Source organism: Apaloderma vittatum, unplaced genomic scaffold (genome assembly GCF_000703405.1).
Source record: "Apaloderma vittatum isolate BGI_N311 unplaced genomic scaffold, ASM70340v1 scaffold12660, whole genome shotgun sequence".
Taxonomy (NCBI): Eukaryota; Metazoa; Chordata; class Aves; order Trogoniformes; family Trogonidae; genus Apaloderma; species Apaloderma vittatum.
The window spans coordinates 58,541-74,997 of NW_009695094.1; the positions used below are offsets into that span (position 1 = coordinate 58,541).

The 16,457-nt window shown below is 37.6% G+C and overlaps 1 protein-coding gene across 1 annotated transcript in view; it reads right to left on the reverse strand.

Annotated features, from left to right (window-relative positions):
- Nucleotides 1-16,140, reverse strand: part of ATAD2B (ATPase family, AAA domain containing 2B) — a gene marked incomplete at its 5' end in the record, with an annotated part of 59,906 nt that extends 43,766 nt beyond the window's left edge. The window contains 13 exons of the mRNA XM_009869977.1: nt 523-682; nt 1,694-1,782; nt 2,559-2,733; nt 3,496-3,611; nt 4,329-4,440; nt 5,610-5,708; nt 7,466-7,541; nt 8,998-9,114; nt 10,390-10,498; nt 11,068-11,170; nt 13,334-13,487; nt 14,463-14,509; nt 15,986-16,140. Of these exons, the coding sequence (XP_009868279.1) occupies nt 523-682; nt 1,694-1,782; nt 2,559-2,733; nt 3,496-3,611; nt 4,329-4,440; nt 5,610-5,708; nt 7,466-7,541; nt 8,998-9,114; nt 10,390-10,498; nt 11,068-11,170; nt 13,334-13,487; nt 14,463-14,509; nt 15,986-16,140 (1,512 nt within the window). The remainder of the gene's footprint in view (nt 1-522; nt 683-1,693; nt 1,783-2,558; nt 2,734-3,495; nt 3,612-4,328; nt 4,441-5,609; nt 5,709-7,465; nt 7,542-8,997; nt 9,115-10,389; nt 10,499-11,067; nt 11,171-13,333; nt 13,488-14,462; nt 14,510-15,985) is intronic.
- Between the last annotated feature and the right edge of the window lie 317 nt (nt 16,141-16,457).

The following is a 16,457-nucleotide window of genomic DNA, read 5'->3' on the forward strand; positions in this document are numbered from 1 at the left end:
GTGGCTGGCCCCTCCCTGGAGGTGTTCAAGGCCAAGTTGGATGGAGCCTTGAGCAGCCTGATCTAGTTGAGAGGCGTCCCTGCCCATGACAGGGAGGCTGGACTAGATGATCTCTATGGTCCCTTCCAGCCTGGGCCAGTCTGATTCTATGATAATGATGTCTGGCTTTGCATGTACAATTTTTCTGTGCTTAGCACTGTACATGATAATAAAGCTATTTTCTCTCACCATAACTTCAAAACTCCAGTAGTTGGGGCACATTATGCAAATCCATACAAAACCACAGTTTTTAGATCAGCAGTTCAGTTTAAGGCAATTTGCCTCTATTCAGTTTTTACTAGATTCGGAAGATTTCAGGTTCAATATAAGCTGATGTATACAACGTCTTTGTACCAAAAATATCTCCTAAAATTATACATTCTTACAAGTAAGAACGTGTAGTTTTACTTGGTAAGCTGTCAGGCAGTCAAACACTTAATATACTAACAATGTTTATTAATAAACTTCTATTCAATGTTTTACCTTTTGATCAGGCAAGTTGAAAAGAAATTCCCTGTCAAAACGACCAGGTCTCCTGAGTGCAGGATCTATAGAATCCAGTCTGTTTGTAGCACCAATTACAACTATTTCACCTCTATTATCCAGTCCATCCATGAGGGCAAGAAGAGTAGACACTATAGAGCTAAAAGAGAGTTTTCAAAAAAAAAAAACAAAAACGTGTAGACACTGCAAGAATCCTTACTTTTTCAACTGTAACATTCAAAATTTCAAAGAAGAAAAGCTATGTTTAAAAAAAAAAAAAAGTTCTATAACTGTTTCAAGTCTCCAAGCAAGAAGGCACCTTTTGATATAATCTGTATTATATACAGCATTATGACTCCAGTAAGGATTACATAAAATTCAAACTTCTTCTTTTAAAATATTTGGGGAATGTGAGCTCTGGAAGGCATTTATTACAGCTCCAAAAGGCTCTTTTCCATTGCCAGTGTACGATTGCCCTGTTTAGAGCAATTACATCAACAGGCAGAACAAAAGTGCATGAAGACAAAGGCCCATGTCCCCATAACCTCCTAGCCTGCTGGCCCCAAAATTTCCTGCCTGTCCTCCTCAGTTAAGTGGAGGGAGATGTACACACAAATGCCACCATCTATAGAATTAAAGCTACAAGGGAATTGGCATAAAAAGAAAACTGAAACTGACGGCAGCCAGGAAAAAATCAGACAGCAGTAAACTGTCTTAAAATATGTTTTAAAAAATGACACAATAGCAACTCAAGCTGAGTCTCCGTGCCATCAGGAAACAAAATGATAGGGGTGTCCAGCTCATTCATAGAACATTACAGTTCGTCATTTTAGAATATTTTTTTCAACTTGTTATTCTATTGGGCTGGCAAAAGACACTGTTTACAGTGCAAAACAAGCAATCAAAAGAAAGACTGTGCAAATCTTGAAGTTAATAATGTGGCTGAAGGGTATCTCCAGTACATTTTGGTTTCCAACAAACTACAGTCTGCCTGAAGAACTGAAAAGATGACTTTCAACACCAAAAAGCCACAACAATCTGTTCTTTCCAGTATAAGTGGCCTCAAGCAAAAATGAAAACCTTTATTGGGAACTGAGTGAAATTACACTTAAGAGCTTACCAAGACAATATAGAATACACTGAAGTTGTGGTGGCACATGAGAAATATTACCTGTGAATCTGATCTTGTCTGCTAGAACGAACTGGAGCCAAGCCATCTATTTCATCAAAAAAGATTATAGATGGTCTCATCAAGTATGCCTGGTGTGCAAAAAAAAAAAATAAATTCACTGTCAATTCATAATTTATCTGTCAAAACTGAAAGCAGTTTGTTTCTATGACAAAGTATTACCACGCTAAACTAACACATACATCAAGACACCTTTGTTAAAAAGCGTAAAGTCTGAAAATAAATCAGATTTTTCAACTACAGGACTGAGCAAAGACTGCATTCTCCTTTGAATAAGCAAGATGGCACCAGTGTATCAGTTTTACTGTGTGTTGGAGAGATTAAAGACAAACTGAGACACCTTACACTCAGTTACAGAAAACAGTACCTTATCTGCTTATAATCTGTCAGACATCTGTGTCTGAAAACAGTTTTTCGTTGAGCAACTGCATTTCACTGTCTTATGTGACTCTCTCTTCTGTCCATCAACTTCCAAGGCAAATAAGGTCACTACAATATCCACACAAACGAGGCAATCCAGCTTTCTCCTCTATGTAGTTTTTACCCTGAACATGCCAGTGAAACTCAACTCATTGATTTAATTATTTTTTTCAATTTTTACCCAAACTACTTTATCAGTTTCATTAATAGACAAGGCAAGAGACTTCTTCCTCCCAGTTTTCAGAGTAAGAAAAACTGCTGTCAGTATTCCTCTTTTTTTCACCTAAATATATAATTCGGACAAATCCTGCTCAATCTATGAAATCTTACAGTTATTTAGTTTCAATTGCAAATAACTTTGGCTGTCTAAAACACAGAAAGACAACACACAGAGAAATGATATGAAAAAGACGTATTTTCTTCTAACCTGATCAAAAAGGAGTCGAAGCTGACGTTCAGATTCACCAACCCACTTACTGAGACAGTCTGCTCCTTTCCTCATAAAGAAAGCCACCTTTTTGTCTCCTTGACTGCATTCATTAGCTAGAGCTCTAGCTACCAAGGTTTTACCTGTTCCAGGAGGACCATAGAATAAACAGCCCCTGAAGATAAATGGATCAACACAGTCACAAACTTATTTTACGTCTCCTGAAAAACTCCAAGTCAAATTTAATAATGAAGACAGGGAGCCTGGAGAAGAAAGACTTGAGTTCTAGTATGATTAATTAGTGTATTCAACATGATTAAGTTTGTTTTAAGCTTTCAAATCAGTTAATGTTCTCTACAAAGCAAAGATTTAATCAAACATATAGTAAGCTTCCAAAGGATTGGTTTACTCTACCTAAATATCTCTTCAAATATTAAATCTTAGGTTAATACTTGAATCAGTGTTTGCTACTGCTTTGAGCAGACGTACTTCCTTTAAATGACAAAAGTAACCCAACTTTTTCCATTTACTTGGGTTATGTGTACCCATTTAAATCACACACCAAGATGCCTGATTAATAAATACTAAACTAATACTACAATTTCATTGAGATTACATCTATAAAGGAAACATCAGCATTTAGTTTGATTTAGTAATAACAGAAGAAAAGGCAAGGTACTACTAAAGAGAACATCTGAGAATTCTTCCTTTGACCAAATCACAAGTTTGCCTTTCAATCACAAGAAAAATAAACTAGATTTTTGTAGCTTTTCATCCCGCCTATTACATTCTGATAAACAAGTGGAGGAGCAAACATGTAAGTCTATTTGAACTGCAAACACTTCAGGGAAAGAATAAATCTGCTATGTGTTTTCAAGTGAAGCATTCTTCAGAGCTTAATAAAATAAAACATAAGAATAAGAGCAAATATACCTACCTTGGTGGCTGAATTTTGAATTTTTCAAATATTTCTGGATAGAGAAGAGGAAACACTACCATTTCCTTAAGTGCAAGGATATGATGGCTCAGGCCCCCTATACTATCAAAACGCACCTTAGAAAAAAAAACAAAGCACACAAAGCATATATTGTAACAGCTTTCCACAGAAACACCTTTGCTTACAAAATAACATCTCTGAAAACAAATTACAAACGATACTGATCAATAGGAGTTCCCTAAATTTTGAGAGCGTAAAACTTTGAGCAAGTCAACTCTGGCTTGCCCACATGAGGTTTCTCTGGTTCACGAGTTAACAGGGCGAAGGACACTGGGTCACCTGCTGGGATCCAGCCGAATTCTGAGAGTTTTAAGCTCAGGCACAACATAACATGAATGAAAGTCAAAAGTACTTCTAGACAACAAATGGTTCAGTTCTAGTGATGATTCAGCAGCTTCTGCCCAACACGACAGGCTAACGCACATCACCGCTCCTGAACAGCCAGTGAGTTAACCAGGCGAGGCAGTCAGCACTTCTCTTTTCAGCATCACTCAACATATCCCTCGTCCTACCACTACAAGTAATTGCAAACTGATTGTAAACAACTCCACTCAGGCAACTGATATTTTGGCTTCTTTACAATATGTATGCAGCCTGTTGATTACAAAGCATTTTGTAGGCCAAAGGAACAGACAGACAATGGCTTTGGAAAAACATCAAGAAACACTCAGTGAGCTTATTATGAATTTACTTCAGCTCTAATGAGAGGCTGTGGTGAATTCTGCTTATGCATAATTGGGGGAAGGAAAATAAAAAATTCTAACCGGACCTACCGATTTATCAACAATCATTGGGTCAACATCAGCCAGACTTGCTCCAACTTTCACACGTTCTCGCAGGATTCCACTAGCCAAGTCTTCTGCTCTGAAGTTTAAAGGCAGGCACCTGATCAACAAAAAAACCCCACCAGATAAATATTGTTCTGTTTTGACCATTTTGCTGGAAAGAACCAGGTGATTAAATGCCTTCTACTACCTAAATAGATAACCTTCTTTGATTATGAGGTAATTAAAACTAACTTTTTTTTTGGTGGTAGTTATTCTTGAGTATCTGGAAGTTCCTTAAATGTAAACATAGTTTTATGCTTCCATACAGCTATTTCAGTCTGAAGCACTAGGTTAGACAGACTATTTTGATTAAACACAGAAGAAACTACAATGACCATAAGAACAGGACACCCTCCACTGGCAGTGATGAAGTGCGTGAGTTCAGTAAGGTAAGAGAAGGATTAACAGTACAAGGGGAAAAGGTTTTAAAAAAATATAGCTCGCTGGAGCCCAAAGAAAGGAAATAATTTCTTGCAGATCAGCCATAACTCACATCCACATGTTTCAGCTTCTTAGAGTATTCAAAGAAGCTTTAAGCCCTTATAGAGGGGCGTAAATACACGTCAAACACACACACAAGGGAAGAAAGAAAAGTACCAGTAAGATACAGGTTACACTTGGAACTACACCTTTGGTAGCTCTACATCAGTGAAATTCTGCAGAATAGAAAAGGGAACAGTGTGGTAGACAGCAAGAGATAGAAAAAAGATCAGGGAACACTCTTCAGTTTTCCAGTTAACCTATTTCTGGCAGTAAGTATATTTATTAACATATATGACAGATCTTCCACTTTTAGGTAACTGGTGAATAACTCCAAGGTGAAAAAAACCAATGCCTTGGGTGTGTAGAACACACATATTACACAGCAGGAAGAGAGAAGAATGAGAGGTAGTATTGGGAGTGCAACTGAACTCACTGGGACCAAGTAACACCAAGAAAAAAACAAAACAAAGAACTACTTTAACCAACAGCTATAACCCATCCGAATCAAACAGATACTCTTATCTTTCTATCTTTTTATCACTACTGTTAATTATCTACTCATACGACTTCAAAATCCAAGTTAATATATAACCAGCAATCCTCCTAAACTCTGTGAGAGGGTAATTAATCACAGGAAGAATCAAAAAGACCACAGAACTGATAGAATATTACAGACTAGTTCTGCTTGTTTTCTGATTAGTTAAAAAAATCAAACTCCCCTAAAGACCAAGGATGATTTGGTACCTATTTCTTGCTCTGGCCATGCTTTTAGATTTTCTTCTTTCAAAGCGTTCTTCATCTGAAGAGGTGGTATCACTGCTGTGAATGGCATGCTTCTTTCTCCTGTTGATAAACAAAATTTAAAAAACATAAACAAACATAAAACTCATCCTCATGGTTGGACTCTTTAATAAAAACAAAATTGAAACAGCACATCCAGCACTGTTCACATTGAAGATGAATGCAAATTTTAGTTCTATTGAGTAAGTATCAAAATTATCTGGAGGGAGAACATCTCCTACTGTCACACAAACGTACGATTTCAACAAGAACATCAGATCCCTGTAAGATACGTGGTCCAGTCCGTGCTACCTCAGCAAGCGTGACCGAGCACTCCATCAGAGCAGCTGAAGTTCATCAGGCAGCAACTACTCAGGAAAGCTTCCAGCCACTTTAAGTCAGCTCTGATATAACAGCACCAGCAGCATCTGCTTACTCAGATGGAGGTTTCCCTTTTTTCTTTGAAGAAAATGCTGTACTTCCTAAAGCGTATCATCTCTTCTAACGAGGTCAATAATTCTGAGCTGCAGAAGAGTTTCATCTGTGCTGCAGTTTAACTTCTGTTCTGAATCTATGTAAAATTCCTATTCAAAGTCTGTTATTTTAGTACGACAGTATCTCAGAAAACTGATTATTTCAGAGATAGCAGAGAACGTTCCTTACATCTTCTGTACAGAAAGGTGTTCAATTTGATACCAGCTTGACAAAAGTCGGCACTTTTTTGAATGAAAAAGTTGGCTACTAGTAAAAAATACACATATTTTTAGTGGATATAGTGAGCTGCATCATTTGTATGAATGCAATAATGTAGGGGCTAGCTGGTTTTTGCCAAAGACATGGTCAGTCAGTTGTAGTGTCCAATGACCAAAAAACAGCTACCTTTAAAAAAATTAACATAGAGAATATCATGCAATTAGGAAGAATTTTTATGACAGTGTCCTGACAAGAAGGGATAAAATGAGCGTGAAGCAATAAGCATGCTAAAGCTGAAGGGATAACAGCTTTCATACTCTTTATATCTTACTGGCAAGTACAAGTCCTAAGATTATCCAACAAGACGTCATATGAACTTAGCAAAAAAAAAAAAAAAATCTTCAAAAGTACATATTATTTATATTACACAGAAACTTGCAAAATCATAACATCTTTTTATTATTTTATTTATTTTTCAGATTTTCATTATGTCATTAAATTGAGCAGCACAACAGCTGAGACCAACATTAATTTACTTGGATTCTGTTCATGGACAGATTCATCCTTCAGAAGTTTTGAGTACCGCTGATTTTTTAAAAAATCTATTAAGCTCTGATCTCATGTATTTTGTTAAATAAAGTCTATCAACAGTTTCCAAGATAACGTGGTGTATTCCAGACTCCTTTGACAAAAACCGTAAGAGTCAGGAATGATGACTAGTAAATATTTTAATTAAATTGTTAATATTACTTGGATCAAATTTGAATTGGAAGAAAGTTAAAAACATCACCCTGATATACTTTTGTAGAACAGGAAGAGTGTATTTGTTAAACTGCTGATAATATATGCCCTGACAGAAAAAGCTACAGGGTGCAACACGCAACTCTTTCCAGTACTCAGAGCACACCTCGCTCCGATCTACTTATCACAAAGCTTCTACTCGTATTACAAAGTGCTATGAAATTCACTTTTCTAAGTTCAACAGGATCTGAACCCCAAATACAATTCAAGACCCACGCACACACATCAATGAATTGTACAAGTCACTCAAGAATGTTTTGAAAAATCAAAAGAAGAGAAATGCAGAGGGAAAGCCAACAGCTACGTACCAAAAGACGGGCACTCACCTGATATGGCTTCTTCTCGCAGGAGATCTGTGAATATCAAACAGTGTGTTTTCCCTCTTTTTTTGATGAGCTGGCACTGAGTAAGAGAAGATACAGGTTTGTAAAAACAATTAGAATAGAATAATAAACTAATCTAAATGCAGTGCAGAAGTGCTAGATCATTGCGTTACCAATAATGTCATCAAAGGTCTCTCTAAAAGCTCAAATTAAGAAAAGAACTGAGGAGGTGGAATGAAATCAGAACTTTTATACCAGTATTCTCAAACCAGGATGACGTTTTAAGCTCTATTTGGCTATCATCATACTTGGCTTCACACAATCATGGGAACCGTCAGCCTCCTCAAATCATCACAGCTATGGCTATCACGGCACAGAATGCAATTCACCCAGGGCATGAGCATTTTAAATTTATTTGCAGGACATGAAAATCCATACAGAAATCTCTTCAGAGCTGATAAATAAGCAAACAAGCAAACCACAGCATTTCTCTATCACAGTCTTAATTTCCCAGTTGCCTTAGGATATAGCATGCATACATCACTCTCATCTAAACCAAATATGCACAGAAAACATTATTTAGGCAGCTGTATTAAAAGCTTGAAAATCAAGAGACACTACGCTGAACCCTCTATGCATCCCTGATGGTCTGTCCTGTGAGGAACAGCTAAGGACACAGCGTTCGTCTAGTTTGGAGTAAAGGAGGCTGAGGGACAACCTCACTGATCTCTGCAGCTTCCTCAGGAGGAGAAGTGGAGAGGGCAGCACTGAGCTCTTCTCCCTTGGATCCAGTGACAGGATGTATGGGAACGGTCCAAAGCTACATCAGGGCAAATTCAGAGTGGACATTAGGAAATATTTTTTACTGAGAGGGTAAAAACATTAGACGAGGCTTCCTAGAGAGATGGTCGATGCCCCAAGCCTGTCAGTGCTTGAACAATGACCTGAACAACATGCTTTACCTGTCGGTCAGCCTTCAAGTAGTCAGGCAGTTGGACTAGGTCATCATCATAGGACCCTTCCAACTGAACTATTCTATCCTAAATTGATGATCTAGGCAAAACGTGGTAATTACTGCCAATCAATTTATCTACAGTTACGAATTAGGGAGGCAGGCGCAACAGTAACTATTTTTTCTATGTAATTACCTGATTTATTAGGCTGCTTTCTGAATTCAACTTCTGTCAACTACTTCTTGACCTAAAACCTGATCTCCAACCCTGTGTCCCACACACAGCAGTACGTGCAAAGTTCAGCTGGGCAGCACACATTAGCAATGCCACCACTGTGGGGAAACAGAGAAATTACAGAATCATAGAATCATTAAGGTTGGAAAAGACCTCTCAGATCATCAAATCCAACCTTTATGTCTCAGTTGTCCTATTCACGTGGTGAACAAAAACAGAGGCAAGATGAAAGCCACGAAGTGCTGCAAGGGAACTCTGTGAGGGATGAGGAGTACTCAGTCAACTTTTCCCTTCCAACACTCGTTGTGGTCTTGGAGTTCAGCAGAGCAGAAGTGCACGAGGACTCACCTATTGGAGGGGCCTGATATCTTTCAACAGTTTTTCTCTGTCGGAGATTATATGGCCGATCATTTTCTTCTCCCTCGGCTTCTTCTACTTCTATATCTCCATCTTCTTCCTGAGACTCTGTTTTGGGGAAGGGAAATATTTTCAGAACACTTCTACTCGATGCCAGAGCTATCATCAGCCTAAAAATTAACATTTTAATGGTTACGGAGAATCATTTCCCTCTTACTAATTAACACTACTTGGCAAATCACTGGAAATTTGAAGAGCAAGATAAATCTACAGCATATTGTTAAACTTCCTTTCAGAGAAGCTTCTGGAAAAGCACCAGGAAGAAAAGTAAATGACGGCAAGTTAGTTTTAGTTGAAGAATACTTACAAAATCACGTCTATCTTTTTCCTTCAATAATTATCCTTCCATTAAAAAATACTGCCTTTCTTCTCTTTTCCCATAGCAGCCTCAGCAAACCAAATACTCGACACAGCACGAAAATAAGCGTAACTTTATAATTCACAAATACCATCTGTACACAAAGCAAATAAGCACACTGCATAAAAGTACCACCAAGGTCCATCTATTAACAGAATTTTCTCAGAAGTAAGACTGCATTCTTATTAAGTGGGACAGACCGTACCTCTTACGGCAGTTTCCGTTGAAAATCAAGACACATTACGTTTAACCCTGTATAGATCCCTGAAGTTCGACTCTGATTTCTTAAGGAAGACAAGCAGGCCGTTAATCACGCCATCAGGTATCAAAGTTAGCTATAATCCCCTTCTTTCTCAATACTTTTTGAATCCATTGTCCAGTTTCATCCAAATTTTTACAGGTAACATTCATTGCAAATGCAGCTCTGTGTCTATAAGCCTTCTAAGATTCAGAAAACCACTTTAATTAATACATTCCCCAGAAGGAAGGATGTCGAACTGACTATTACACATTTCTGCTGGTAATTGCCACCCAGATTATGAGAAATAGCGAGTCAGAACATGTGTAGCTGTGGACTACCTGCAGCACGTCCTGGCTTCCACCAGAGGACTGTCACAGGGTGTGTAAAGAAAGTTCCAATTACTTAGTGGTATGGAAAACAGGAGTAAGGGAACACAGCATATAAGCATCTAGAAACAAGGCTTTGTTCTGCTACTTTCAGATAAACTTGCTTTTCTTTGTTGAAAATTGTGTAGAGATCTCTAGAACTTCTCCTCCTCCTAAAGAGGACGAATCATTTGGTGTTTACTGATTGCAAGAGTCTTGTTAACTGGTCTATTTAATAACTCCAAATCCAGACCAAAAGGAAGTTACTTTCTGTAGTGCCACATAAGACACTTACGTTGAGGAGAGCTTTGTTTTAGAAGTATTTCAGACAAACTCTTACAACTCTTTACAACCCATACCTTCTTCTTCCCCTTCTGTGGACACTTCATGGTGGTTCTGAATCCCATAGCTATTCCTCCTCAGCGATTTCCTTCTTCTTTTCACTCGAGAGTACATATCCATGTTTTCCTGGAATAAAATTCACATACACTCCCATCGGTACCGTACCCAATGGCACTCACAGTGTTAGCCCACAGTTCAGTAAGTAATACTCCACACAATCTCTTTCCCCAAGTCTTTTTCCAGCAGAGCCCTCCACAGGCAGACTAAAAAAGCAGTTGTATTTAACAGTTGGTGAAATAAGTCTCTCAGGTAGTACCAAGTCCATCTAATATAATACATATTTAACATCAGTATCGAGTTGTTTTAGAGAACAGGGAGATGACAGACCCTGGTCCTGTTCTCACACTACCAGACTGTGCTTCAAACCAAAGGAGAATCACCACAGTACATTTTGAGAGCATGGCAGTCAGTAAAGAAAACACAATTTAGTACCTATCTGTGAATTTTATTTTCAATTTATCAAGTTATTTTATGCTATTCACTGAAGAGGATCTAAAACCTTTTGAGAGAAAAAAATCTAAATCTAAACCCTAAAAATCTAAAACCTTTTGAGAGAAATGTGTGGGGATTGCAAAAACAAGCGCGCTTCCCCTTGGTATTACTTTTATCCAAGATCTGAGACACTCTGCACTTACAAATTCCGTATCTGTCCACATTCGCAGCCGTTCCACTTCTCCAGACCGCCTGTTCCTCCTGATGTTAATATTATCCATCTCCTGCAGGACAGCTTCAGCAGTACTAAAACACATGCAACAGGTAACACACACACACACAAAAAAGTCAGTCATAAAATAGCAGACACGTAGAACTTCCGACATAGCATCCAACAACTTAACATTATCTAATTCTGTGGTCTACAAGTAAACTAAATACAAAAATGAATTAAAATCAGAAAATTTTAGGACAGCTACTAGATAATCTACCAATTAACTACAAAATCAACCATAGTGGCAAAAACTGAAAGATGAACCTAAAGAATATAAACCAGGAGTGTGCAGAAGAAGAAATGCTGATGCTGTTAACATCTGGGGTTCAAATTAGAGGGTAGCATTTTAAAAACATTTTGTGAAACATTTTTTTGCTCCATGTAAATTGCAGCATTTAAATGTTTGAATGCTGCTTAAATCTTAGATTATGTGTCAGATAAGATTAAGCTTTTAGAATAAGGCAGTAAATTTTTTTACCTACATAATCATAATATTGGGAAAGCAATTAATGCCTCCACCTCCTGAGCTTTACAGCTTCTTACCCCGGCCTCAGAAAGACACAAATACATAAAGGATTTTATTTTTTTTTAATGTTAAAGCAGTAACATCTAGGATTGCATCATTCCTTATTTGACCTTACTACTCTGCCATTTCTCATCTACTATTTAATTAGTCTACATTTCCATTAGCTCAAGTATTTGTAAACAGCTGCCAAAACAAGGGTGGTGTATAAACAATAACCTTGGCCAAGTTGCTGCTGCTAACAAAGAAAACAACAGAGTATCAGGCAGGCCAAGTCAATTATTTGGCCACCTGTCCTGAACACCAAGACACTGCTCTCTATGGTGATTATAGTAGATTTCCACTAGTATTCTACTATAATTGTAAAAAGGCAGAAACTTCCACTTCCTTTCTTTCAAGCTCTTTAAAAGTAAAAAAGAAGGGTGAAAGCTTGCTTGGAAAGAAGTCAATGGAAGTTCTGGTGACATAAGTCAGTCAAGTCAAGATTTCAACAACTCTTCTAAAATATCTGTGATGTATGACATAACTACTTCAAGAGTAAAATCATATTATGGTTTGCTATCAAAGAAAACAAGCTTGGAGGGGACCTGGAAAAGTCCACCTGCTCTGCCAGGCACAAACACACTACACAATTCCTAAATCATACCTGACAGATACTTGTCTAACCTGTTCTTAAAAACCTCCAGTGATTATGGGACACAATGTTATCACTACAAGTTCACATATAGACTTCAGTACCATGATCTTATCAAATTATAGTCTTCATGGTAGACTTTTTCTATTGTTGATGAGGAGAGGGAGGTTCAACTGCAACTAGAAAAATAAATGTAACTCAATATAAATTTGCAAACTGACACCAAATAGTTACTGAGCAAATAGAAAAGGAAATTTAAAATAATAGGAGATTCAACAGAATGCATTTAACAATAAAAATCATACTTGGCAATTAAATGTTCATGTTTAAATCATCTTCCAAGCACAAGAGCAAAGAGTCTCTCGCAGATGTGACTATTAGAACCCATTTTACAGGTGGGATAATTGAGACATTTGAAGTGACCTGCCCAGGGCCACAAAGAAACATAATTTCACAAAAAGTGTTTCTGGCTCCCATTCCTATGCTCAGACCAGACCGTGCCTCCCTCTCTGACCTACTTTGTCTGCATAGTAAATGTCAAAAAGTGTCGTCCACCCTATGTGAACTACTAACAAATGGTTTAAAACAATAAATAAATAAATAAATAAGTGTGGTACAAACTTTTGATATTTTATGATCAAAATCATACCAGCAAAATCTAGAAAGCTTCCAAATATTGTTGCTAATCATCAGTTTACATCACATTTAGAGTACTTAGAAACAAACTAGGGTGTGGGTTTACAGCAGGACAGTCCCTCTGCAATAACCGCCAACATACACATTTTTATCCAGGTGTAAACACCGAGTAGCTTACTCCTCAGGGAAAGTCTGCTCTGCAGTTAGAGCATGGATAACACAGGCAGTTACCACACAGGAGACAGTTTGTAACTCAAACCACAATCTAGGTCGCTTCAGTGCTGATTTATTCCCACCGTAAAACACAGGGATGGCACTGGAAGACAGGGGTTTCTAACTTTTCAAAGAAAAAAAAAAATCATTAAGATGCTTTGTGAACAGAACTGAAGTATCCCCACATACCTGTTTACTAGCTGATCAAACAATAAACTCTGATTCAAAGTTTCAAATCTGTTTTTCCTGGACCGACAACTTTTTCTGACTTCTATATCTCCGTTTATGCAAGCATGGTCCCCATCTGCCTTTTTTTCCCCTCGAAGGGGATGGCTTTTGAGAGCTAAGAGAAATTTGTATTACTACTTCAGAATGCAGGAAACAACATTTTCACAAACAAGAATTAATAAGAGAATACTTAGCAAGGACAAAAAACATTCACTAACAAAATACTTTTTAAAATTCCTATCAAAGTTGTTTTACAAACTATTTCTTCAGATTTGAGTTTCCTTATATGATAATCTCATTTTATAATGAAAATTTGGCATCCAAATCTTTTTAAGTTAACATCAATACTGAAATGCACACTTGACCAACAATTCCAGTTCTTAGTCCTGCAAATACAGCATGAAAAGGTCAGGTACAACATAAGTGATTTCACAAGCAAATCCATATCGGCTGCTCTGTACTGTGCCAAACAAAAAGAGATCCCACCCCTGATTGTTCCTTGGGCACCACAATAAACAATAAAAACACCAAATATGCTTAATGGATTAATGCGTACGTAGAGTCGAGACAGAACTGATGAAAAAGGGACACAAATGCCAAAGTGGCTTTAGCTGAGCTGCAAGGAGAGGGCGAGTCTGTAAGGTACGAGCACACGAGAAAATTGTTCAGGGTAGCAGGAGCTGCAGACAAGGCAGGTCTCTCTACAGCAATAGTAAAGTGATGGTAAGAACCACAGATGGCCAAATTTTAAATGATCAAAGAGAGTACGTAAATTAAAGAGACCAGCTGGGAGAGGAAGGCCAAAATTAGTTCGTAACAGTAAATTTGGGAATTAAGGAAAACATCAACGTCATGGCCAGAAGGTCTGAATTTAAAAAAGCAATGGAATTTCATCTAAGGACGTTCCCCACATCCACGGACAGCATCCAAGACGTTGACAGAAGAAAACTGAGCCAAACCAGTAACTTCTCTGGTCAAAATGATCAGAGTAATCAGTAAAGTCATCAGAAGTATATGCGACTGAAAACCACTGGCATAAAACTGCTAAATGTAAAAGTAGCTACAAAAAGGTTTGCTGGAACACACTTACATAAGCTACGTCCATTGGGTAGTGTAGCACCAGGCTGAGAAGTTAACCTAGGAAACAATTACAGTAGACACACAAATAACATTAACACTCTGCAGCCAAGAGAAAGTTGCCCTGTGCAAATAGAATTCTAAACATGGATGTTACGTTCTAGGCTATGACTTGAGAACCTTTGCGACGCGCAGCCTCTGCAGAGCCTGCTTCAGGCCCAACACTCTAATGAGGACAAAACTGCCAAACGCTAATTAGATGAATCCCCCCAGCCATCTAAACATCTCTTTTACTAATCCCTCCAACGTTCCCTCATGCCACGTCCTGCTATTAACTCTCCCTTGAAGTTTGGATAAACCAGTGGAAGCAACAAAACTTTTGGGAAAACTCTTAGTGACTCAAGGTAACTCTGAGGCGCAGCGCTTTGGATTTTGGCAGAAAAAAATAACCTCAGAGGAAAATATATGTTGCCGTGGGTTCTACATGAGCAACAAAATGAGCTTCAGTAACCTGTCTAAATTTCATTTGACACTGTGATCTAAATTCTCCCAGCCTCATTGGACATTTTTTTTTATTTCTTTGCATTTCGAATAAGTACAGTGCAAATCTACGCTTACAAACAAAAGACACAGAAGGTGTACGAGTTTCAATACATTCCCAGATGACCACGGCATACAATATGCTATATTTAACCTGTTTTAAAAGGGGAAAAATAAACAAAGAAAAAGAACTATTAAGATTTACATCCACTCTAAATATACTTAAATTATATATGTTTAATATATATAGAGAGAGAAACTATATTTAAATATACTCAATCCTAGCAGACAACAGTCCAGTAATAAATTACTGTAATTCTTTCATGGAGAGTGTTGCAAGAACAATTTTGATTTGTTCATAAATATGAAATATGGATCTACAAAAGAATCAGTATTAACTGAAAGTTCACGACTGAGGAGCAGACTGTCTACACTGTCTGATAATTACCTGTAATCATCTGAAGAAACTTAAGAACATAAGAATGCTTTGTAAAATATTATTAATCAGAGTTGTAAAATGCAACAAATTACTTCTCTTTTGAGTTATAAAAATGCAGTAGAATTGAGGCTCTATTTAATAAAATACAGTAATTTACTTGAGTCCTTAAAGCCAAAGACAAGAGGCTGAAAACAACAATGGAAAGAAACTTGAACATTATTCGCTCCCGACAGATGATAATACCAATTTCCTAATTAAAATGTCCGATCTTCTTATAGCTGGAGCACATAAAAACACCAATTAAGTCACTACATTCAGATGTAGCAAGTATCTAGAGTTCAGACCGCATCTCAAACAAATTTCCATTGGAAACAGAAATAAGAGAACTGATGTAACCCATGTTCCCAGAGCCAGGAAATGGAGAAAAGTGTATGAAAAGAACGTGCCTCCAAAGTGCATTCTGGGGCACGAGCTGCAGCTCGCTGCAGAAATAACGGAAGGTTAAAAACACAAGAAAAATTGGTTAAGACTTCATTTTACTCTTGGCACCAAGTTACCTGGACTGTCCAGCTGAGATGCTCCATTCCTCTCGCTGCCCAGTACTGCGTGATTTTGATTTGTCTTTGCACACAGGATCAGCATGTTTTGAGGTACGTTTGGCGGGAGGAGATATGTGGCTGTCACTCAAACTAGCATCACTACCTTCATCTTTCTGAAAAGAAAGAACATCAGATCATAACTAATTGGCTCATTTGTACATACCCTTACAGAAAAAGAGGAAACTTAAGCTTAGTAAAAGGGAAACTTCTATCAAACTCTTAGAAAGCAGCTTGTGTGAAATATTAAAAGCATTTCTTGTGAAAACATCACTGGAAACTACAAAAAAAATTTCATTTTTAATATTAAACTTTTCTATAATATTTTACATTTATTTCTAAATAAGCGTTCCATCTCCCTAACCCACTGTATTTTGTAAAACATACATGGCTGCTACTCTTACCGGACTTACTAAAGAACTGATAGCACAAT